The following is a 23917-nucleotide window of genomic DNA, read 5'->3' on the forward strand; positions in this document are numbered from 1 at the left end:
AGTTTCTCCAGCATTCTGTTTTTATTTTAGATCTTCTGCGTACACAGTATGTTGCCTTTGCTACATTAATGTGGGTAGGTTTGTGCCACCATCAGCTTTAGGCCAGGTGGCCAAGGATGGGCAATTAATGTTGGCCTTAACAATGATGGTCTTATCCCACAAATGAATTCTTAAAAAAAAATCATTCTACGACCACATTAAAAGGATTTCCTATCCCTCAGCTCAGGGACTTTTAAAAATTGAAAATTTGCTCCTCTTCTGGCCCTAGCTTCTGCTCCTGACAAATTTGACCCTAATGAGAAGGCCAATGTTCTCACTCGGAGGGGCTTCAGATTAAATTAGTAGATCAAGACCCATTGACTATCACTGTTTATTAAAAGAAGACCCTGTTGAAGAGGCTTTGGGCAGGTGACTTTGTGACTGAAATTTACCACCAGATCTACTCAGAAAAATGCTGAGTCAGTCCTTCATTCCATTTCGACTGATCATTGCCATATGGAAATGAATTGAAATCAAAATTTAAGGTTGGAGAATTGAACACTGTGTGTCTTGGGAACCCAGGATCAAGATGAATCACTTGCAGGTTAGGTGCGTGGAATAGCTATCTACACCACCCTGATCAGGCTCATCTCCAGTATCTCATGAACAGTAACCAGCCACCCTGTTATCATAGGGCTACACATTCCTGTTGATGCACCAACTCTCCAAAGGTTGTTGTGCAAAGCAGCAGTTTCATTCTTACAGTGCCATAGCCAGTGAAACCTGGGTAAAACAGTCCAAACCCAATTGTCACAGTGGAGAGAGAAAATGACTTTAATAGTCTGGATATGACTTGAACCCAGATTCTAAATGTTAATCTCTAACATACAGCATGATCCAGTATTTTACTTCAATGAATTCAGTATGGAATGTGAAGTAATCTTTGTGCACCCTGGATGCTAAAAGGAAGAACTTGCATCATATAGATCTTATCATGATCATTGTCATTCCAAAGAACTTTACAACAAATGAAGTACTTTCTGAAGTGTCACTACGTAATAAAGAAATGAAGCTGCCAATTTGCAGAAAGCAAGTTTCCAAAAACACCAATGTAACAATAATCATTACACTAATATTCAGGAATGTTGGTTGAGGGTTAAATGATGAGCAAGACAACTTCCCTACTCTTCTTCAGTTCTGCTGCCAGACTGGGAAGGGTCTCCATGTATCACCTCATCCAAAAGGTGGCACCTCTGACACTCCCTCTGAGTATCAGCCTAGATTTTAGTCCTCAAGTCTCTGGAGTGGGAATTGAACTGTCAATGTTCTGACATAGGGGGTAAGACCCTATCTGCTGAACCGCTGCTGAGACCCAATAAACTGAGTTTTGTCTCATCACAAAACAGTGAGTCAGGAAAAGTGATGTAATTACAGCAATGGGAGCTGGTGGTGTTGGTGGCTTCTGCTTCATCAAAGTTGTTGATGAAAGATTCTTCTGGTTCTGCGACTCTCCCCGTAGGTTTCTCTCTGGGTACTTCCGCCCTTTCAGCAGTAATTCCTTCTGTTCCTGCTTCTGCCGGATCTCTTGACGCATCTGCCTGGAGAGACAAGATGTGAAAATATTTTATCTTGTTTCTCAATCCATCCCTGAAATGTTCTACCCTCTTGTCATGAAAGGAGTGACTGTTCTTGCCCTGGGCATGGGCAGCCAAATCTTCAGCTCACCACCATTTATCATGGTTGAGCCCTCTTTGTTAAAAGAGCGCTGGTGGTCTACTTGACCAAAGCTGGTGACAGGGTGAGGGGCAAACAAAGCATACAAACAGATCCCAACACTGGACACATCCAAAATCTACATTCCTACACTTCTCACATGGATAGTGATTGCTAAGTTATCCCCTTTTTCCCAGTACAACAGAGGTTTTATCAGTGTAAATGCCACCAGCTCTGTCCCACTGTATTCAGCAAACTCAGCAGAAAACAAAGGCACATGATGCAAACGTGCCTGGTTCAGGTCTAAACCAGCTACACATTTAGCAAGTGACCCAATTCAAGCAACCCATCATTCTTCCTCAATCAAAAACAACTCAACTCCAGGAGCTGAAATAACATTCAAGGAGAGCAGCTATTGGAGTAGAGGACTGCCAGCAAAGGGGAGATGAAACATACCCAATTAATTGCAGAAATGAAGGAGACAGACATAAATCAACATAAATTCTACCTGGCACATTCTTCCCGAGCCTTGGAGGCAATAGTTTCCTGGAAAAGCGAATGTTTGTATTTCAAGAATTTGTCATATTTTTCTGAGCCAGCAATGGGATAAATTCTTCTGAAGTTCCCCATGTTTTCATCTTCATACTTTTCCATCTGCTCCACCCAGGCGGCCTGGTTGCTTTTTATTTCATCAGCTCTAATTTGAAGAGAAAGGTATCAATTATTTCTTCTGCTTTGTACTCTTGGGACAGGTCTCAAGCTTTGTGTTCCTAAACTGCCCAATCTTTACCCTTTCATTTCTCCTCCATGACAAACAAGATTTCAGGAGAGAGATAATGGGAACTGCAGATGCTGGAGATTCCAAGATAATAAAATGTGAGGCTGGATGAACACAGCAGGCCAAACAGCATCTCAGGAGCGATTAGAAGAATATGTTAAAAGGTTCGATGCAGTCATAACTCTTTCTCTGATACATCAATGACATCATCAGAGCAGCTTCCCTCTTTCATCTGTTATTGGAAAAATCCATAAATTTCACTTTGAATTTTCACCTCACTCTCACCTTCATCCTGTCCATCTCTGAATCCTCCTTTCCCTTACATGATGTGTGTTCCATTTCAGGGGATGGGCTGGCCACCAATATCAACTACAAACCCACTGACTCCCACAGTTATCTCCATTATACATCCCCACGACCTGCTTCCTGTAAAGATTCTATTCCATTTTTCCAGCTCCTCTTTCTCTGCCACTCCTGCTCCAATGATGCCAACTTTGACAAGGGGGCCTCCAAAATATCCATCTTCTTCTTTACTGAGGATTCTCCAACACTGTGGTTGACAAGGCCCTTATCCAGATCTGACCCATCTCCTGCACTTCAGCCCTCACCGCTTCTCTTCCCTCCATAACAGCAATAGGATCCCCCCACATCTTCACTTACAAACCACCAGTGTTTACATCCAAAGGATCATTTGCAGCCATTTCTGCCACCTCCAGCAGGATGCCACCATCCCTCCCTTGTCAGCATTCCACAGGGACGGAGTTCTGAGGAAGGGTCACCGGACCCAAAACATTAACTCTGATTTTTAATTCATAGATGCTGTCAGACCTGCTGAGCTTTTCCAGCAACCTTTGTTACTGTTCCACAGGGATTGTTCTCTCTGGGATGCCTGGTTCACTCTTCCTCCACTCCTAACACCTCCACGTGCCTCCGCAGCACTTTCCCATGTAACGGCAGAAGGTGTAACATCTGCCTGTTTAATTCCTCCATCCTCTCTTGCCAAGGTCCCAGACTTACCTTCCACGTGAAACAGGGATTTACCTGCACTTCATTCAATCCAGTCTGCTGCATTTACTGCTCACAATGTGGTACCCTCTGCATTGAAGAGACAAAGGCAGACTGGGCGGCTGCTTTGCAGAACATCTATGTTCTGTCCGCAAAAATGACCCTGAGTTTCCAGTTGCCTACAATTCCAACACACCACTGTGTTGTCTGGACAACATATCTGTCTTGGGCTAGTTGCAGTGCTCCAGGAACTCAGTGTCAGCTGGAAGCTTCAGTTTCTGCTTGAGAACTCTGCAATCTTCTAGACTCAATATCAAGTTCAATAATTTTAGGGCCTGAGCATCTTCTCCCATCTCCTTACCTCAACTCCCATATACCAAGCCCTGTCATCACACGGACTGCTACCATAAACAATCCACTGTCAGCTATTAACCCACTCCATTAGCAGCTATTCATTCTCCCAGGCTGACCTTTACCCATTCCCTTATCTACCCAACTGTTTTTCTCTCTCTCTGGGCTCCATCTCCACCTATTGTTTACTCTTGCCCGTATCACCCCACCCTCTCCTTTAGTACACATATCGACCTTTTCCTAACTACAATCGGTTCTGAAGAAAAGTCACTGGGCCTGAAATGTTAACTCTGCTTTCTCTCCACACATGCTGCCAAGTCTGATGAGATTTTCCAGCAATTTCAGTTTTAGAGCTTATGACCTGTTCCACAATTCATTTAGATGGCGGTCAGTCTGCATATCAATCTTATATGTATGCACCTTTACTGCATATCCCTTGATATACTATCCAAATAAATAGATCGGTCTTGAAGAGTCCAGCATTTGTAGCTTTGTGTGGGAGAGAGTTCTGCACTTTTGATCATGAGCTGTGCAATAAAAATGTTTCCTAAATTTGTTTCAGCCTAGGTCTGACATTAAGGATGTGCCTTTTGTTCTTAAATTTGTCTCCTGGTGTGAGGTGTAAAGCTCACAGAAAGCAGAGGGCCAAAAGTACAAATCACTGAATTCCATCAAACCAACAGACAGATAATGAGATAGTAGGAGCTGTCGATGCTGGAGAATCTGAGATAACAAGGTGTAGAGCTGGATGAACACAGCACGCCAAGCAGCATCATAGGATCAGGAGACCTGGCATTTCGGGTCTAGAGTCTAGTCCCGAAACGTCAGCTTTCCTGTTACTTTAGACAGATAATGAGCCGGGTTTTGACCTCCAAATTGGGTGAGATGCATTCTGGGAGGTGTCATCAGATAGTCTCAGAATTCCAGCTACGTGACCCTCACACTCACAACCACTATATACATAAAGCCCCAGTTAAACTGCATCCAACGAATAGCACTCAGTTCTGGGTATCATTTTCAACAGGGTGCATTTGCCTCAATAGATTTAGCAGAACAACACCTGAATTCCAGGGATTACATCACAAAGGGAGATTGCACAACTGTAATCATTGCAATTTTGAAGGTAATGGGGATGATTTGATCAAAATCTTTATGATACAAAGATTAAGGGAGTTGATAGAGTAGCTAAATAGGAACTATTCTGCTGGTTGAAGAATCTGGGGGAAGAGACTTAGCCTAAAAACTACAGCCAGATGTTTCAGCAATGAAATTTGAAAATATTTCTACATGAAAAACATAAGGTTTTGGAACTTGGCCACAAGTGCAATTAATTTTAATATTCAAAACTGACAACAGATCTAAATTATTAGCATTTTATTAATTTGAGTTACTTAGTGATACAGGGCAAAGGCAGGTGAATGGACTTAGATCACAGATCAGCCATAGTGTCTTTGAATGGCCGAACAGACTAAAGGGCCTACTCCTGTTTCTATATTTCTATTTGTTAATTGAAATTTTTCACGCTGTCTCCAACACAATGTTACCTGTCCTCACGGGATTTGTAGATATGAAGGAGTCGCTCATTTGTTCGACGCCTCTCTTCTTCTAGAACTTTCCGCCGGTCACAAGCACCGAGATTTATCATACAAAAAGTATCGTAAAGAAGGTTATCTTTCACTTCTTGGTCAAGTTTGGAGTCAGTGGTAAAACTTGGAGAATGGTTAACCTGTAATAGGCGCAATAAAATTTGCTCAGGAATAAATAAGAGAATAACAGCTAGTAAGGTGCATATCCTGCCAAAAGTAATTGACTGTTAAAGGGACACTGGCTCTAGTGAGTTGTCACTCACACCTAGAAACACAAGTAGATAATGACACAGCGAAGTCAGGTTTAAGGCAACTGGCAAAAGAGTCAGAGGGCAGATCTGAGGAAGTATATTTTAAAATCAAATGAGTTGAGATGAGCTGACTAGATAGGCAATGGAAGGAAATTCAATCCAACAAAACACAAAGTGTTCTGAAGAAAAATCACTGGACCCAAAACACTAACTCGGCTTTCTCTCCACAGATGCTGCCACACTTGGAGTTTTTCTAGCAAGTTCTGTTTTTGAAGCAAATTCAACATTAGCTTCAAAAAATATTGAGAGAAAATTTTCTAGGCACTGGTAAAATGTTAGTAAAGAAAAAAAATGGATTATTCTTACGAAAAGCTGGTACAGGCATAACTGGCTAAATACATCCTTCTCTGCCTTACAACTCTACCTTATCTGCATACTGGTGAAATATCTACCTAGAGTATATATAATTATCATAAAGATCTCTGTACCTCCAGCAACCAAGGTTTCAAAGATTGGTCCAGAAGGATATCAAAGCCAAGGATCTCAAAGCAAGCACTGCCAGAAATATGGTTCGGGAAGCACGTGAGGTAGTTGTGTTTCAGAACCGGATATGCAGCCAGGATAGTTTTGATGATCACATCTTCAATGCTGCTCCACAGCCTCTCCAAGTCATAGGCATTGTTCTCCATGTACTTGTTAAAGAAAGATAGCTTTCTGGAAAAAAAGATATCACAGACTAGTCAGCTTCCAACTTCCCTAAATCATTTATCTGTCAAATGGCCTTATCTAACTTCTAGCATCATTTAAAACACTACTACAATGCATAATAATAGAACGAATTGATAAAAGAGGCAGTCACTTTTTTCCCCTTTTCTCCTTGCTCAATTGTGAAGAAAAGTTGTATTGGACTCAAACTTAAGTCTGTTTCTCTCTCCACCGATGCTGCCAACATACCGAGTTTCTCCAACAAATTTGATTTTTATTACAGATTGCCAGCATCAATAGTACTTTGCAATAATAACAGGCAACCAACAAAGCAGTTATCAATGCTTATCATTTTTTTCTCTCTCTTCCAAATCCTTGCTCAAATATGGGCACTAGTAGCTCTCTTTGCATGGCCCATAATTTGTGTGAAAGCCCAGAGGGGGAACATTTTAAACTGAAGATTTTTTAAACATACAGATTATAAATTATTGAGGCTCATCTGCAATAGTAACTGGAGGCTGGAGCAAAAAACAGTGGCATTGTTCCTATCAAGTCACAGTTTTTGGGAGTAGGTTCTAAATTCAGAAAGAACCCAGAAAAGTAAATATCATTTTGTTTTCTTCCTCAAATTCCTTTGTGGATCAGGAGCTCCCCTTTGGCTCCTGTGTGAAAAGCCTACACCCCCTTCATATCTCCCGTCCTCTTCTCCCAGCTGCAATGTCTGTCCTGCCCCCTTGAGGGCATACCACAAGGCCACTGGGTCACCAACTTGAGCTAGTTGTGTCCCTTGAAGTTTCACTGCTTTCAACAATGCTCACAGCCTCACTGCTCCCACATTGGCTCAATGTGTCCATCCCTGTGAGGCAACAGCTTCCCACAGCCAATCAGGAATCCAACAAACTCTCTGGTACCCAAATGGATGACTTCTGACTGCCAAATGACAGCTTTCTTTACTTTCAAAATTTTATAACTGATATATGAAAATATCCAATGAAAAAGAAATTAACACTTCAAATGATTTTTCGCCCTGGGTTTTCTTGCAGCAATAATGACAGATCAATCTTTGGGTCTTGCAGACTGCATAATAACACTATTGTGTCGATGACTTTTCACTGTGGTCCCCAGACGGCAGTCTCCTGCAAACTGATGACAATGGCCAGACAGCTGCTTACTGATAACCTCCTCGCAGTTTTGATCAAGGAATTGGCCAGCAACTTGTCAATGAGTTAAAATGGATGAGGCCTCCATACTGCCACCTCTGGATCAGTAGGCTTCTCACCAGCTTCAGCTTCTTCAGCTGGAGTGTCAGTCGGTATTTGAGCATTAACTATCAGTAAAGCAGAACATTTCCTTCCAAGGCAGACAGACTTATTTCTGACAATCAACCACATTTGGAACGTTTGCATTGACTCACTATTTGAGTTGGTGCCTCATTTTATATCAAGCAGACGAAGGAACGGGTTATGGCAACCATAGCATCAGGAGGCTAAAGCCTAAACACCCAAGTCCATATCAAACTTGGCTCCATCTCTCAACTTCTGCACATAACTGAATTTCCAATCAATGTTTTTTTTTAATTATACATTTATGGGAGTGAGCACTTACTACCCATCCTTAACTGCCCTTGAGTAGGTGGTGGTGGTATGCTGTCTTCTTGAACTGCTGCAGTTTATGAATGTTTTTGTGAAATATCTGAATGAAATAATTCAAGTTGAATATCAGACTGCCACTCTGATGGATCTAAGACTATCTGCTATTCAAACTTCATTTACTGGAATGCTCAATCCATTGATTTCCATCAGAGCTGCAAGACAGAGCACATCACAGGAATTGTGAAACACCAGCCCCTTCTCCAAATGAAGCACTTTGTCTTTTGCGCTGCTCAGAAAGTATCTTAAATTTCATTCGGGATTGATCCTAGTCTGGGCTGAAATAGGTGAAAATTAAACATGGAGAGGATGTAGGTCATGAAAACCCTTTAGGGTTGCTGAGGCTTTAGTTGGAGGTGGGTTCAAAGGTTTGGAGTTGGCCAGGGTACAGTGTGAGGGGCTCAACATTCATAACTACCCCTGCACCAAAATCTCATGCTTCTAGCCATGATTTTTAGGGCTGAGCAGAGGCCAAGCACCTCCCACAGGCAGAGTAGGGAGTGCGGGCAGGGTGGGGGAGTGGTGGCATAAACATTAAAAATCGAATGGGCAACTCACCTCAGGTTGTATAGACCTCCTCACAGCCAGCTGGACAGAGGCCTGGAAGCCAGTTGCCTGATAGCCATCTTGGCTTGGGGATGGCTAGTGGCAAAGACAGACCTAAAAAGGGGAAAAGAATAAAATGTCTTAAAAAAAGAGGGGGAACAGGAGGAGGTAATGAGCTACTGTGATAATGGAATAAGGGCTGCACTATCTCTCCTGCTGCATTGATCACCATCCACACCTACTGTGCTTTTACAAAGGCCAGGGCCATTCTACCCTGTGAGAAAGCCACAAATATTTACTTTGCTATTGTGTTGTCTCACCTTTTACTACCTTTGTTTTCATCCCGGACGAAGTTCTTGCTGTGCTTGTTGATAGAGTAGTTGGTGAGGTGCATACAGATGTCCTCCTATAAAGATTGGAAGCACAGGGTCGTCAGCATCAATAGGAATGTCAAATTGCAGCCAATATTCAACAAGCTGCTACACTGGAGTCCAGCCATGCAATTGCTATTAACTCATTCATGACAGTTTCACTATGAGCAGAGGGGCAAACAGAGTTTCCGCTAACTGGGTACATATAGCTAGGGAATAATCAACAGAAAAAATAGAAATAAAGATCAGGCTTATGTTTGTGTAGCCCCTTATGTGATCTCAGCACATCTCAAAGCACTTTAATACTGATCATGTACTATGTGAAGTCAATTCTCTAAGTAAGGGGAATGCAACATCGAATTTTAGCACAGCAAGCTCCCATTAGGAGAAATGAGATAAAGGTTGGGTAATCTGTTTTAGCAACATAGTTTAAGGGGTAATATAGATCAGTGTACCAGGAAGAGCACCCATGCTTTACTTTAAATAGTGTTTTGGGATTCTTTAATGTCTACTAAAGGATCAGGCAGGTTCTTACAAGCTTCCAACAGTGTAGCAGCCCCTCAGTACTACGCTGGAAACGTCAACCTCAATCATGGCAAAACTTTGAGATTGTACCTTGAAGGCTGGACCTCTTGAGCAAGTGTGCTACTCATTATCAGAGTCATAGTTGACATCAAAAACACTGCAAAAGTAGTGCACTTCCAATGGGCCAGGACACCAATGACTATGTCATCCAACTGGGAATTCAACCATCTGAGAATAGTGACAGGTTGATTTTCCATGAGGTGAATCATGGCCCAGCATATTCATGTTCTCACACAACATATCAGCACAGTAGAATGGGAATGTTGAATCAGAGACACTAATCCACAATTCTGGCTGACTTTTTGTTTCGTAATTCTCCCCACCACAGAAAAAGCCATTTCTTTTGTTCCCATCTTTCAAAAGTCCAAATGAAAGATGGAGTTAATTGGATATTAATGAGACTGTTTCAGCCTAGCCCACCCATCAGAAAGATGATGGAATGCATGCAATGCTGGTTTTATCCCCTCTGCAATCTCGCTATCCATTGAATTCATGGAAGACAAACATTGGGCAGGCTGCTCAGTTGCCCACACTAGCTGATAACAACCTTGGAGCTTTCATCAGGATGACTGTACTGTCTAGTTACACAGTATTTCTGCCCAATTTGAAAATTTTGACTACCCCCAAACAAACATATTCAAGGAAAGTTCATTTTAAAAAATTATTTGAATGTGCCAGCATTTTTTTCCCCAGCAGAGTCTAAGAGATCCACATCTATCCCGGAGATGAGCCTGGAGTGGTGGCAATGAAGAAGTCAATGGATGCATTGCAACAATCACACAATCCTTTCGGGTTAAAGGACACAGCAGGAAAAGTGGCCCAACCAAGACAAAAAAAAATGGGTCATATTAGACCCAAAGAGGAGTCACCAAATTGGTATTAAAAAATGTTACAAGCCTGAGAACTGGGGGCAGTTTAGAATTCAACAAAAGGAAGAGTGAGAGGTTAATTAAGGAGGGAAAAACAGAATGAGAGATACTTGTAATGAACATAAAAGTGGACTGTAAGAGGTTCTACAGGTACATGCAATGGGAAAAAAAATTAACAGACAAACGTAGGCCTCATATCTGAAACTGATAACTTAGAATACTGCGAACAGCTTTGGTCTCCTTACCGAGAGAAAGATGGACTAGCATTAGAGGCAGTAATGGTAGGGTTACCAAGTTGATCCCAGATTTTGAGGGATTTTCTTATGAGGAAAGGTTAAGTAGGTTGAGCCCATACTCACTGGCACTTAGAACGAGGGGAAACTTTATTGAAATGTATAAAGATTCTTAAAGAAGTTGACAGGGTAGATGTGGAGATATTATTTCCCCTTTTTGGAGCATTCAGGACCAGAGGATATAATCTGAGAACAAGACTTCACCCATTTAAGACACAGATATAAAGAAATTTCTTCTCTGAGAGAATACTGAATCTTTACCAAAGGACTGTCAAAGCTTGGTTATTAGGAATATTTAAGGCTAAAACAGACAGTACTTCAATCCAATATCCATAACAAGCCTAGCAACTCCAACAGTTACCTCATATAAGCCTCCTTGCACTCTGCTTCCTGCGAGGCTTCCATTCCATTCTCTGAGTTTTTCTGCCTGTTACATCTGTTCTGATGATGTCACTATTTTCTCAATCAAGGATTCTCCCCACCCCTACCACAATGGCCATTATCTGTGTCCGACCCGTCTCGCACACTTCTGCCCTCACCCTTTCCCCGCCTTCTGAGAACAAGAATAGGGTTCCCGTTGTCCTTATACAGAGATAACAAGGTATAGAGCTGGATGAGCACAGCAGGCCAAGCAGCATCAGAGGAGCAGGAAAGCTGATGTTTTGGGCCTAGACCCTTCTTCAGCAAGAAGGGTCTAGGCCCAAAACGTCAGCTTTCCAACTGACTGAGGCTGCTTTGCCTGCTGTGCTCATCCAGCTCTACACCTTGTTATCTCAGATGCTCCAGCATCTGCAGTCCCTACTATCTCTAGAGCAATTATACAAATACTTTCATTTTATCTTCACACAATGAAGACATAAATGATTTCCCAGAAGCAAAGGCATTGAAAACAAGGAATCAAGGCCGTTTGTATTAGTCAAAACAAACAGTGCTGGAGAAATGAAATGGGATTGAAAGCTGCTGAATCCCCTTTTTTCTCCTTTATTCATTCACAGGATGAGGGTGTCGCTGGCTGGGCAGCATTTATTGCCCAGCCCTAATTGCCCAGAGGGCAGTTAAGAGTCAAACACTTTGCTGTGGATCTGGAGTCACATATAGACCAGACCAGGTAAGGATGGCAGTTTCCTTCCCTAAAGGACACTAGTAAAACCAGATGGATTTTTCCAACAATCTGCAATTGATTCATAGTCATCATTAGACTCCTCATTCCTGATATTTATTGAAATGAAATTCCACCATCTGCCGTGGCAAGATTCGAAAGCCAGTCCCCAGAACGTTATCTGGTTTCTGGATTAACAATCCAACGATAATACCATTAGTCCTTTGCCTCCCCTGGGCCTGGCAATCCACAAATTGTGGTAAAAGGGTAGTTATAGAAATAAAGGAAGTGTTGGTTGTCATTTTCCAAAACTCTGTATTACAGATTCTGGAAAAGTCTTGGCAGAGTTAAGTGCAGAAAAATAACACCACTATTTAAATAAGAACGGGGGAAAACCAGGAATTATTAAAGTCTAAATTAAAGGATGCAACAGCAAGACATTTAGAAAATATCAATCAGATTATACAAAGTCAAAATGAACTGATGAATGGGGAAGCATGTTTTACAAATTTCTGTAACTTTTTAAGGATATCACTACTAGAGTAGATCAGGGAGAGCCAGCTGTTGTGGTGTATTTGAATTTTCAGATATCATTTAATTAAATACCAACATAAAAGAGATTATTTTGCAAAATCGTAGCACATGAGACTAGCAGTAATATGCTAGAATGGATTGAGAACCGGTTAGCAGATGGGAAACAGAGAGTAGGAATAAATGGATCATTTTTGGAGCGGAAGGTAGTGACTACCAAGGTACAGAAAGGATTGGTACTTGGGCCCCAGCTTTTCACAATATACATCAAAGATTTGGATGAAGGCATTTAATGTAATATTTCCAAGCTTGGTGATGACGCAAAAAGAGGTGAGATTGAGAGTGATAAAACGTGATGTAAAGAAATTCCAATTCCTTTTAGAAAGTTGAATGAGTGAGCAAACATAAGGTAGATGCAGCATAACGTGGTGAAGTGAGAAATTGCCCATTTCACTTGGAAAAACAGAATGACAGATTATTATTAAATGGTTATAGATCAGAAAATGTTGATGTCCAAAGAGCATCCTGGGTTTCTGCGGACACCAGTCACTGAAAGGAAGCGTGCAGGTCCAGCAAGCAATTAGGAAGGCAAATGGTAGATTGGACTTAATCGCAAGAGGGTTGAGTGCAGGAGTAAGGAAGTTGGTCACCTTTGAGTGATAATGGGAACTGCAGATGCTGGAGAATTCCAAGATAATAAAATGTGAGGCTGGATGAACACATCAGGTCAAGCAGCATCTCAGGAGCACAAAAGCTGACGTTTCGGGCCTAGAGGGTCTAGGCCCGAAACGTCAGCTTTTGTGCTCCTGAGATGCTGCTTGGCCTGCTGTGTTCATCCAGCCTCACATTTTATTATCTTGGTCACCTTTGAGTATTGCTCGTAGTTTTGGTCACCTAACTGAAGAAACAATATACTTCCCTGAGAGGGAGTGCAGCAAAGGCTGGCAGACTGATTTTTGGGAGGGTAGTTTATCATCTGAAGTGACATTAGGTCAACAGGGACATTATTCACAGGAGTTAACAACAATGAGAATAGATCCCAAGATTTTGAACAGACCTCTTACATGTCCTCAGCAGCTGTAAAATTGTATCCTGTACTCTGTTGTTACCCTGATGCACTTGTATAGTATGATCTGCCTATAAAGCACGCAGGATAACATTTTTCACTGTACCTCAGTACATGTGACAGTAATAAATGAATCAAAATTTTAACAGCGCTAGACAGACTGGAATTAGGGATATTGTTTCCCCTTGCTTGGGGTTCCAGAATAAGAAGCCAGAGGCTTAGTGTACACAGCAGGCCATTTTGGACTGAGATTTCTTAGATGGCAGTGAAAATGTTGACATCACTTATATAGTTAACAAATAGATACACTTCTCTTGGCTATTGTGTACTTAAAGAGTGGGGAGAGAGTAGGAATATAGTGTTGAGATAAAGGATCATCTATGATCATTTTGAATGATGGAGCTGACTTGATGGGTCAAATGGCCTACTCCTGTTCCTATTTGCTGTTTCTTAGCCAAATTGGAGGGAAAAAGTCAATATATCACCAGAGCTCCTGAGTTTGCTGCATGACAAATTTATTTAAAATCATCCCCTTGGGAAAATGACCAACTACAGCTATTTTAAAGCAAGCTAACTCCACTTCGATGCCTTGTACCTTTAAGCAATAAACCAACAGATTTACTTACTACGTTCCTGTCTGTAGGTTCAGAATACTTTGTGGTGGCAAAACGGATCAAGCCCTCATCGTAGAAATATATCCGGAGGGGGTCACAGGAAGTAATTAAGACATAGAGTCTGAGGTCAAACTTGAACCCATCCAAGATGAATGGCTGCATAGGAAGTAGACAGTGTACAGTAACAACTAAACCATTACTCTTGGCTTTTTAAAAGCAATGAACACGTGGTCAATATTCCTTCTCATTTTTATCTAATGCACACAATTGCTCTGTTGAACCGCCACTGGACATTCCAGACTAATGCAGAGCTGGGACACATGTTTGCATATTACAGAGAACATTGGCTACTATATCTGCATTGTGCCAAAGTGATAAACACTTATAAAGTAAGACAAAGAACACTTTAACCATGGAACTGCTTGGGAGAGATGGAATGTGGTTGATGGTGGTGGAAGATTGTGTGTGGCTGATGATCATAATTCACCCCCTCCTGCAAGGGATCCAATGGGCATAGTGCATATGGCCACCAAAAAAAGGGGACAGGAGACTCCCAGGTTCACTTAGCTACTGGTTATTTTAGAAGTAAGAGACAACAGGCGTCCCTTAAGTGTCACAGGATGAACAGTTAAACTAAGATTCAATCCATTAACATACGAGACAGTGTCAGCCACGCTAATGTCAATAACCTATCTTCCTTCCTGCTCTTGTCCTCTTACGGGCATGCACTGAGTGCACGGGGATATGTCACAAAGGGATGCTACCCCTTCAGGCATGAGGCCTGGGCACCAAACAGAGACTGGCTATTCAACCACACAGGATGAGCCATTCTGATTTGAATTCAATGACATCATTTCCTAGATTTGTTAATGTGTTTTAGTTTTAAAATTACTGCCAAATCAGATCTAATTTCACCATTAGATGTTGTCCAAGTCTTGCTGCATTTGGACATGGGCTGCTTCACTATCAGAGGAGTCACAAATTGAGCTGAACAGTATGTAATCATTGACGAACATTCCCTGTTCTGGCCTTATGATGAAGGAAAGGTTAATGATGAAGCAGCTGAAGATGGTTGAGCAAAGTACACTAGCCTGATCCTGAGTGGGCTCTTGTGGCACAATGGTAGAATCACTACCTCTGGCCCAGAAGGTCCAGGCTCAAGACCTGCCTGCTTCAGAGGTATGTCAGAAGTTTGATGGAAAGTATCTAAATTGGCCCTGAAGAATTACTACAGTGATAGGCAGGGACAGTTATGCTTGGCCTCTAACAATAACTGCCTTCCTTTGAGTTAGGCATGATTTCAGCAAGCAGACAATCACTCTCACCTTCCTTCTGAATTTCACCTCTTTTTACCCATGTTTGAGCCAATTCTGTAATGAGGTCAGGAGATAAATGGCCCTGGAGAAACCCAAATTAAATTTCAGTGAGCAGGTTATTGCTAAGCGAGTGCTGCTGGTGATGACTTTTTCCATCATTTACTGATGATTGAAAGTCAATTGATAGGAGTTCTTTGAACTAGCCTTGAACACCAGTAACGGGTGGGGGGACGGTATGCCAGACCATGAAATTACAGATTCTGTTTGAATAGAATTCTGCTGCTGTCCTTCATGGATGACCAGTTTAAATTATTAAATCTGCTTGAAATTTATCTCATCTTGCGCAGTATTAGTGGGCCACAACATGAAGGAGGGTACCTTCAATGTGAAGCTGGGATTTTGTCTTCACAAGAACTGTGAAGTGGTCAGTCTTACTGATTTGGTCATGGACAGAAGCATCTGAAATAGATATGGCGATGAGGTGAAGGTCAAATAGATTTTTATACATCTGTGCCCTTTCCATCTCTCTCAGAGACAGTCTGGCAGCTAAGTCCTTTAGGATTCAGTCAATAATAGTGCTAAGCCATTAAAGTCCCCAACCAAGACTTTTTCAACTCTTTGAAAACAAATTTATAGTGTTCTTCCGTCAATATGGGACATGGTGGTATCATGGTGATGTCACTGCATTCATATTCAGAGGCCCAGGCAAAGGCACTGAGAACAGGTTCAAATCTCAATGCAGTAGCTGGAGAAAAAAATAGAAATTCAGCTAATAAATCAAGAGCTGTTCTCAGTGATCATAAATGCCTTAGTCTTCATTGATTGCTGCAAAAGCTCATCTCCTTTAATAGTATAAAGCTTTCAGGATAATATTGTCACCCAGTCTGGCCCACATTTGACTCAAGACTCACAGAAGATGTGGTTGACTTTTAACTGCCCTCTCAAATGGCGTGGCAAGACACTCAGTTCAAGGGCAATTACAGGTGGGTAACAAACCTTGACCTTGCCAGTGACACCAGCATCCAATGGAAGAATAATTAAATATAATCAATGCCATTCAGTTAACAATTGTCCTTTATGAATGTTTGTAGATTGACGCAAATGTAATGGGAACTAGTGGTGTGCATAGCAAGATACCTTTGGAATGTAAACCTGGCAAACCATGTCTTCCCCTGGTTTAACTTCACTCGTATTTCTGGTTAAGAAAATCCCACGCCCCTGACATTCAGAATCTGGTTTGCAAATGAAGGTCTTCGATTTCCTTGCTCTGCTATAGGCCATAAACTCATGATAACTGTGGAAAGAAGCATGTTCAGATGAAATGGAGAACAACACAAATAAAAAATATCGCATCTCTACAATGTGTTTTCCAAACTTAGGATATCCAAAAACACTTGACAGCCAATCACGCACTGTAGATAATAAAATGTGAGGCTGGATGAACACAGCAGGCCAAGCAGCATCTCAGGAGCACAAAAGCTGACGTTTCGGGCCTAGACCCTTCATCAGAGAGGGGGATGGGGGGAGGGAACTGGAATAAATAGGGAGAGAGGGGGAGGCGGACCGAAGATGGAGAGTAAAGAAGATAGGTGGAGAGGGTGTAGGTGGGGAGGTAGGGAGGGGATAGGTCAGTCCAGGGAAGACGGACAGGTCAAGGAGGTGGGATGAGGTTAGTAGGTAGCTGGGGGTGCGGCTTGGGGTGGGAGGAAGGGATGGGTGAGAGGAAGAACCGGTTAGGGAGGCAGAGACAGGTTGGACTGGTTTTGGGATGCAGTGGGTGGGGGGGAAGAGCTGGGCTGGTTGTGTGGTGCAGTGGGGGGAGGGGATGAACTGGGCTGGTTGAGGGATGCAGTGGGGGAAGGGGAGATTTTGAAACTGGTGAAGTCCACATTGATACCATATGGCTGCAGGGTTCCCAGGCGGAATATGAGTTGCTGTTCCTGCAACCTTCGGGTGGCATCATGGTGGCAGTGCAGGAGGCCCATGATGGACATGTCATCAAGAGAATGGGAGGGGGAGTGGAAATGGTTTGCGACTGGGAGGTGCAGTTGTTTGTTGCGAACTGAGCGGAGGTGTTCTGCAAAGCGGTCCCCAAGCCTCCGCTTGGTTTCCCCAATGTAGAGAAAGCCGCACCGGGTACAGTGGATGCAGTATACCACATTGGCAGATGTGCAGGTGAACCTCTGCTTAATGTGGAATGTCATCTTGGGGCCTGGGATGGGGGTGAGGGAGGAGGTGTGGGGACAAGTGTAGCATTTCCTGCGGTTGCAGGGGAAGGTGCCGGGTGTGGTGGGGTTGGAGGGCAGTGTGGAGCGAACAAGGGAGTCACGGAGAGAGTGGTCTCTCCGGAAAGCAGACAGGGGTGGGGATGGAAAAATGTCTTGGGTGGTGGGGTCGGATTGTAAATGGCGGAAGTGTCGGAGGATAATGCGTTGTATCCGGAGGTTGGTAGGGTGGTGTGTGAGAACGAGGGGGATCCTCTTGGGGCGGTTGTGGCGGGGGCGGGGTGTGAGGGATGTGTCGCGGGAAATGCGGGAGACGCGGTCAAGGGCGTTCTCAATCACCGTGGGGGGGAAGTTGCGGTCCTTAAAGAACTTGGACATCTGGGATGTGCGGGAGTGGAATGTCTTATCGTGGGAGCAGATGCTCTCAGAGGTGCTCTCAGTCTCCATCTCAGGCAACCAGCTTGTAACTGATGTCCATTACAAGCCCACCGACTCCCACAGCTACCTAGAATACACCTCCTCCCACCCACCCTCCTGCAAAAATTCCATCCCCTATTCCCAATTCCTCCGCCTCCGCCGCATCTGCTCCCACGATAAGACATTCCACTCCCGCACATCCCAGATGTCCAAGTTCTTTAAGGACCGCAACTTCCCCCCCACGGTGATTGAGAACGCCCTTGACCGCGTCTCCCGCATTTCCCGCGACACATCCCTCACACCCCGCCCCCGCCACAACCGCCCCAAGAGGATCCCCCTCGTTCTCACACACCACCCTACCAACCTCCGGATACAACGCATTATCCTCCGACACTTCCGCCATTTACAATCCGACTCCACCACCCAAGACATTTTTCCATCCCCACCCCTGTCTGCTTTCCGGAGAGACCACTCTCTCCGTGACTCCCTTGTTCGCTCCACACTGCCCTCCAACCCCACCACACCCGGCACCTTCCCCTGCAACCGCAGGAAATGCTACACTTGTCCCCACACCTCCTCCCTCACCCCCATCCCAGGCCCCAAGATGACATTCCACATTAAGCAGAGGTTCACCTGCACATCTGCCAATGTGGTATACTGCATCCACTGTACCCGGTGCGGCTTTCTCTACATTGGGGAAACCAAGCGGAGGCTTGGGGACCGCTTTGCAGAACACCTCCGCTCAGTTCGCAACAAACAACTGCACCTCCCAGTCGCAAACCATTTCCACTCCCCCTCCCATTCTCTTGATGACATGTCCATCATGGGCCTCCTGCACTGCCACCATGATGCCACCCGAAGGTTGCAGGAACAGCAACTCATATTCCGCCTGGGAACCCTGCAGCCATATGGTATCAATGTGGACTTCACCAGTTTCAAAATCTCCCCTTCCCCCACTGCATCCCTCAACCAGCCCAGTTCATCCCCTCCCCCCACTGCACCACACAACCAGCCCAGCTCTTCCCCCCCACCCACTGCATCCCAAAACCAGTCCAACCTGTCTCTGCCTCCCTAACCGGTTCTTCCTCTCACCCATCCCTTCCTCCCACCCCAAGCCGCACCCCCAGCTACCTACTAACCTCATCCCACCTCCTTGACCTGTCCGTCTTCCCTGGACTGACCTATCCCCTCCCTACCTCCCCACCTACACCCTCTCCACCTATCTTCTTTACTCTCCATCTTCGGTCCGCCTCCCCCTCTCTCCCTATTTATTCCAGTTCCCTCCCCCCATCCCCCTCTCTGATGAAGGGTCTAGGCCCGAAACGTCAGCTTTTGTGCTCCTGAGATGCTGCTTGGCCTGCTGTGTTCATCCAGCCTCACATTTTATTATCTTGGAATCTCCAGCATCTGCAGTTCCCATTATCTCTCACGCACTGTAGATCGTTGTCACTGTTATTCATATAGGAAATATGGAGGTAAGCTGTGCAAAGCAAGGAAATGATGGAACTCTCATCAAACGATAATTACTTCAGCACTCTTGTTCACATTAGTATCTGTAGGGGGTCCATTCAGTTATTGGACCATCCCGATGCCTCAAATACATGCAAACATAGTCTGGTTCAAGTAAAAGATGCCTTTGGTTTGTTTGGACAGTGTCAAACTCCAACATCCGCGTATATTCTTGATACAGTACTATATGGAACCAAACTTCATTCATGACTCTGTATGTGTGTGTATATATTATATACACAAAAAGATACTTTTTACGAATCAAGTGTATTTTGAAATAAAGAAAAGTATCTGTGGGATCTCTAAGCTCATTTGAGAAAACAGGGCCTCAAATTAAAGTGACATGAGAGATGGAAGTTCTGACAATGCAGCACCATTTCAGCTCAGCACTGGAATTGTCAGCCTGGATTTTTTTTGCAGGTTAATGATGATGGTTTGAAACTCACTGTCTGACATGGTAGCCACAGTAGAAGCCTTCACTGCACTTACAAATACTTGGCTTGGCACTGTAAGTGCCACATCCTTTAAAACCATCAGCAATGACCCAAAGTAGGATTAGGCTGGATGGTTCTTCTCTTGTTACTGAAGACACAATGAGCCAAATAGTCTCCTGCACCATAGATTTTTTGTTATTGTTTGTTGTTGGTGAGAAGATGACCATTTTCATCACTGGAGGGTTTGGTAGGATTCAAGTGGATGTCAGCTAAGTCCTAATTATGCCCAGAGAGATCTGTTGCAGATAATTGTATTTTCTAACATTCTATGTAACAAGAAAGGAATCTATGCAAGATAACCCCTCCCAACTCTATTTGTTTGCCAATACTTCAGGACTGTTGTTTCACCTTCTGGTGCTTGTCATACTGCATTCTGCTGGGGTTAAAAAACAGATATTGGACATCTGTTGGTGAACAGTTTTTTTTTTGCTTTGCTATTAGCTAAGCAAATAGACTGCTGTAAACTAGTTCATTTGCTGTTTCTTTTGATGGTCTTAGGAGACACTCTCAACATTTGCAGAAGATTTGACTGTAAACTGTAAATGTTGATACCTGAAAGGAAAAATAGTTTATATCTCTACTGAAAATCAAAGTAACCCCACTGATCTCTGGAAGGTATAAATTCAATCACAAGGGATGAGAAGTGAGCAGCTAAGGTTAGTTAAACGAGAGTGTGGTTGCATTGTTCTAAGCTTAAGTTTAAAACAACAACTTCAATTCACACATAGAATAACATAATAAAATGTTGCAAAGTACTCTGCAAGAGCCTTGTCAAACAAAATTGGACATCAGCAAAAGGCAATATCATGACAAACTAAAGTTTAATCAAAGAGCCCGTTTTAAGAAGCAGCCTAAAAGGAGGAAAGAGAGGGCTTAGAGAAGGAGTCAAATCCCTGCAGATCATGAAGAATGGAAAATCCAACAGTCAACGATTTTGAGGGCTTGTTAAAATATGAATTGGAAAGAGAGGCTGTTTTGATTTTACTGCAATGGGACTATATGACTAAGAAGTGTGTGGCGCAATTCGTTTTTAACTAAAGAGAAGTTAAAGGCGGGGTGTTGCTATATTCCAAAAGACGAGTAAAGTATAGAACTGAAGCAATTTTATAAATAGTTATTTTTGGAGTTAACAACTATAAGCATACAGCTCCTAACTCAATGTTTACAGTTTCAGTCTACGCCCATTTATAGGGATACAGGTGAATTTGCAGCTAATGCTCACAAACTACTTAAAGCTAATTTACAACTGAAACAATGCATGGCGAATCGACAACACAGGGCATGAAAATTCAGCATGAATAGGAGAAACACAGGGTCAGAGATGAGGAGAGAATTACTTATCAAGTAAGATGACTTCTCTTGCCTTGTGAACTGTCTAAGTGTGATTCGAGAATAGATCTAGAGCTGGGAATATTTTACAAACCTTGGGTATTATGGTGTTTAATAAAGGATTGTAAGCTCATGTCATTCAGTAGGAAGTACCCAGAAGTGAAAGTGAAGTGGATTGATGGGGCTTAATTGTCTATCTTTCCCATACTTTTTAAGACGAGGGATACTTAGCATACCCAGAGGGAATGTAAGGTTTCCTGCTACTGGCACCCAATGCTGCCGTCAAGCAACACCTGACAACTAGTCTGGGAGTAAGTAAAATTCCCCTAGTTTTCTGGATCACGTTATTTAGTTGCAAGCATGGAATAGAATATGATTGCACCAATGTAATAATGCAATTTGCAGTTCCATCAATACCCAATGGTATTTGTGAAGAAGATTGCAAATATTTGTTTACAGACTTTCTAAAATGAACTACACTCTAAATATACAGGATCTTTACCACAGGCTGAGGAGATCATCATTCCATCTGAATTTGAACTCCCAGAGATATAGGTCCAGTTTCTAACCCAATCTGTTGCCCCAATGCTTGTTTCCTTGTTGTGTCCTGTAAGTACGGCTTTAGTCTATCCTTACTGTGTTGTGAAGTTGCTTCACTTCCCTGAACCTTCAATGAACTTACTCAGATGGCAGACACCACGTTTTTGGGAAAATGTTGTAATCCTTTGGGTAAAGCTTTAACATTCTATTTAAGTTGCGAGCCAGCAAATCCTTCCTGCAGATCTCATTCATTCCAGGGAAATGATTAATTTTCTGCAGAAAAAAGAATGCAATTAATTCTTATTGCCTGTTCACAGGCGTACAGCAATGCTTGTCATTTATTGTGCCTTTACTTTTCTGAACACACTGACTAATGCGAGCTGCTGGACGCCCTCTTGTACATCATGCCTGACTCCACTCTTCAACGATATCTCTTGCAATTAATTTACCATGGGAGGCTTTACAATCTCATATTTTCAACAGAAGCCAGTCCATTACAATCAAGTGTCAATATTTCATTTTCTCCTGTTTACCTCAATCTAAAGATGTTGCAGCAAATTTAATGCCACTGGTGTGGTAGATGAGATCAGCTGATTGGAGTCTTCCAGATTTTTCATGAGACCATGGCAAGTATTTGTATTTTGGTAATACCTTTTATGGCTACAACATATCCCAAAGTGGTCCAATTGAATATCCATCACTGTTATAATGTAGGAAATACTGCTGTCAACTTATGTATAACAAGATCCCTCAAACAATAATGTTCTCATGACCATATAACCTGCTTATGTGGTATGATGGTTGAAGATAAACTCGTCATAACAACACTGGGGAGAACAGCTCCTATATTCTCTAAACAGTGCCTTACATAATTTACACGCATCCGACTAGGGCTAGGTTTAACTTCTCAGTTTAAACACAGCATCTTCAATAGTGCCGCAATCCTTGCCTTTATCATTGGGAGTGTCCACCTGGATTGTGTGCTCAAGACACTGCAGTGAAATTTGGATCCATTACATTCTGCCTCAAGAAGCAAAGCAGATTGACAGTTGACAACTCAAATTATACAGTTGTTCTGTTTATCAACTGAATCATCCCCTTACGTAAACGTGAGAGGTTTCCCCGGTTGATACAGTTACTGGGAAAATTATTATTTACCCTAGTCTGATCAGTGATAGCTAATTACCTGGTAGCGTTTTAGTTCCATAGCTTTGTCCAATGAGACTGAGTAGTCAGTCCAGAACAGAGTCCATTCCTCGTCATCACCCACTTCTTTCAACCCAAACTGAATGGCCACACGACGAACTATGAGAAACAAAAGCAGAAGTCAGAATATCTAATATCTTTAAAGCTAAGACTGTTAAGTTTATTGCTAGTTAAGGGTTTTAGAGGATAGAGAGCCAAAGCAAGAGAACTGAATTAAGATATAGATCAGCCACTATCGCAAAGAATGTTCGTGGGGCAGAAACGTTCTTTCCTGCTCTTAAACCATGAACTCAATATTGAAAGTGCATCAACATGTAATCTTTCTGTAAGTAAAGTGAGTAACTTATAGAACAACTTCCAAAGGATAGTTTGTAATTTAAGCAACTTTTCATACACCTCTAATAAGTTTATTGGTTCATCCTATTTTGAGAAAGGAGAAAGACTGACCTGGTCACTCTTCCAACTGAAAAGAGACAATAGCTTCATTATAATGCTTAGTGACACATTTGCAAGTTAATGGAGCATCATTGTGAAATAAAAACAAGTCATGGAGAAAGCTCAGCAGGTCTGGCAAGACCTGTGGAGAGAAAAGCAGACTTAATGTTTCAAGTCCAATTTGAACATAAAAACATAGAAAATAGGAGTTGGTCATTCGACCCCTGCCAAGTCCTGTTAGAATTTTATAGGCTTTGATGAGGTCTCCCATCATTCTTTTGAACTCCAGTGAACATAATCCTAACCTATTCAACCTCTCCTCAGATGTCAGCTCCATGATTCAATATGATCACAACTGTTCATCCGACACAAAACCTTGCTCCCTTTTCCACCATATCCTTTGATCCCTTTGGCCCAAACACTACAGCCAACTCCTTCTTGAAATCATACATTTT

The 23917-nt window shown here is 42.8% G+C and overlaps 1 protein-coding gene across 1 annotated transcript in view; it reads right to left on the reverse strand.

Moving 5' to 3' along the window:
* LOC125466148 (tubulin polyglutamylase ttll6-like) overlaps positions 1 to 23101 on the reverse strand; it is a 39684-nt gene extending 16583 nt beyond the window's left edge. The window contains exons 1-9 of the mRNA XM_059638655.1: positions 23008 to 23101; positions 21964 to 22094; positions 16445 to 16601; positions 14004 to 14147; positions 8884 to 8969; positions 6152 to 6377; positions 5371 to 5552; positions 2201 to 2389; positions 1412 to 1577 (exon numbers count right to left, since the gene is read on the reverse strand). Of these exons, the coding sequence (XP_059494638.1) occupies positions 1412 to 1577; positions 2201 to 2389; positions 5371 to 5552; positions 6152 to 6377; positions 8884 to 8969; positions 14004 to 14147; positions 16445 to 16601; positions 21964 to 22094; positions 23008 to 23028 (1302 nt within the window). The 5' untranslated portion in view covers positions 23029 to 23101. The remainder of the gene's footprint in view (positions 1 to 1411; positions 1578 to 2200; positions 2390 to 5370; positions 5553 to 6151; positions 6378 to 8883; positions 8970 to 14003; positions 14148 to 16444; positions 16602 to 21963; positions 22095 to 23007) is intronic.
* Between the last annotated feature and the right edge of the window lie 816 nt (positions 23102 to 23917).

The sequence above is a fragment of the Stegostoma tigrinum genome, chromosome 31 (assembly GCF_030684315.1).
Source record: "Stegostoma tigrinum isolate sSteTig4 chromosome 31, sSteTig4.hap1, whole genome shotgun sequence".
Lineage (NCBI taxonomy): Eukaryota > Metazoa > Chordata > Chondrichthyes > Orectolobiformes > Stegostomatidae > Stegostoma > Stegostoma tigrinum.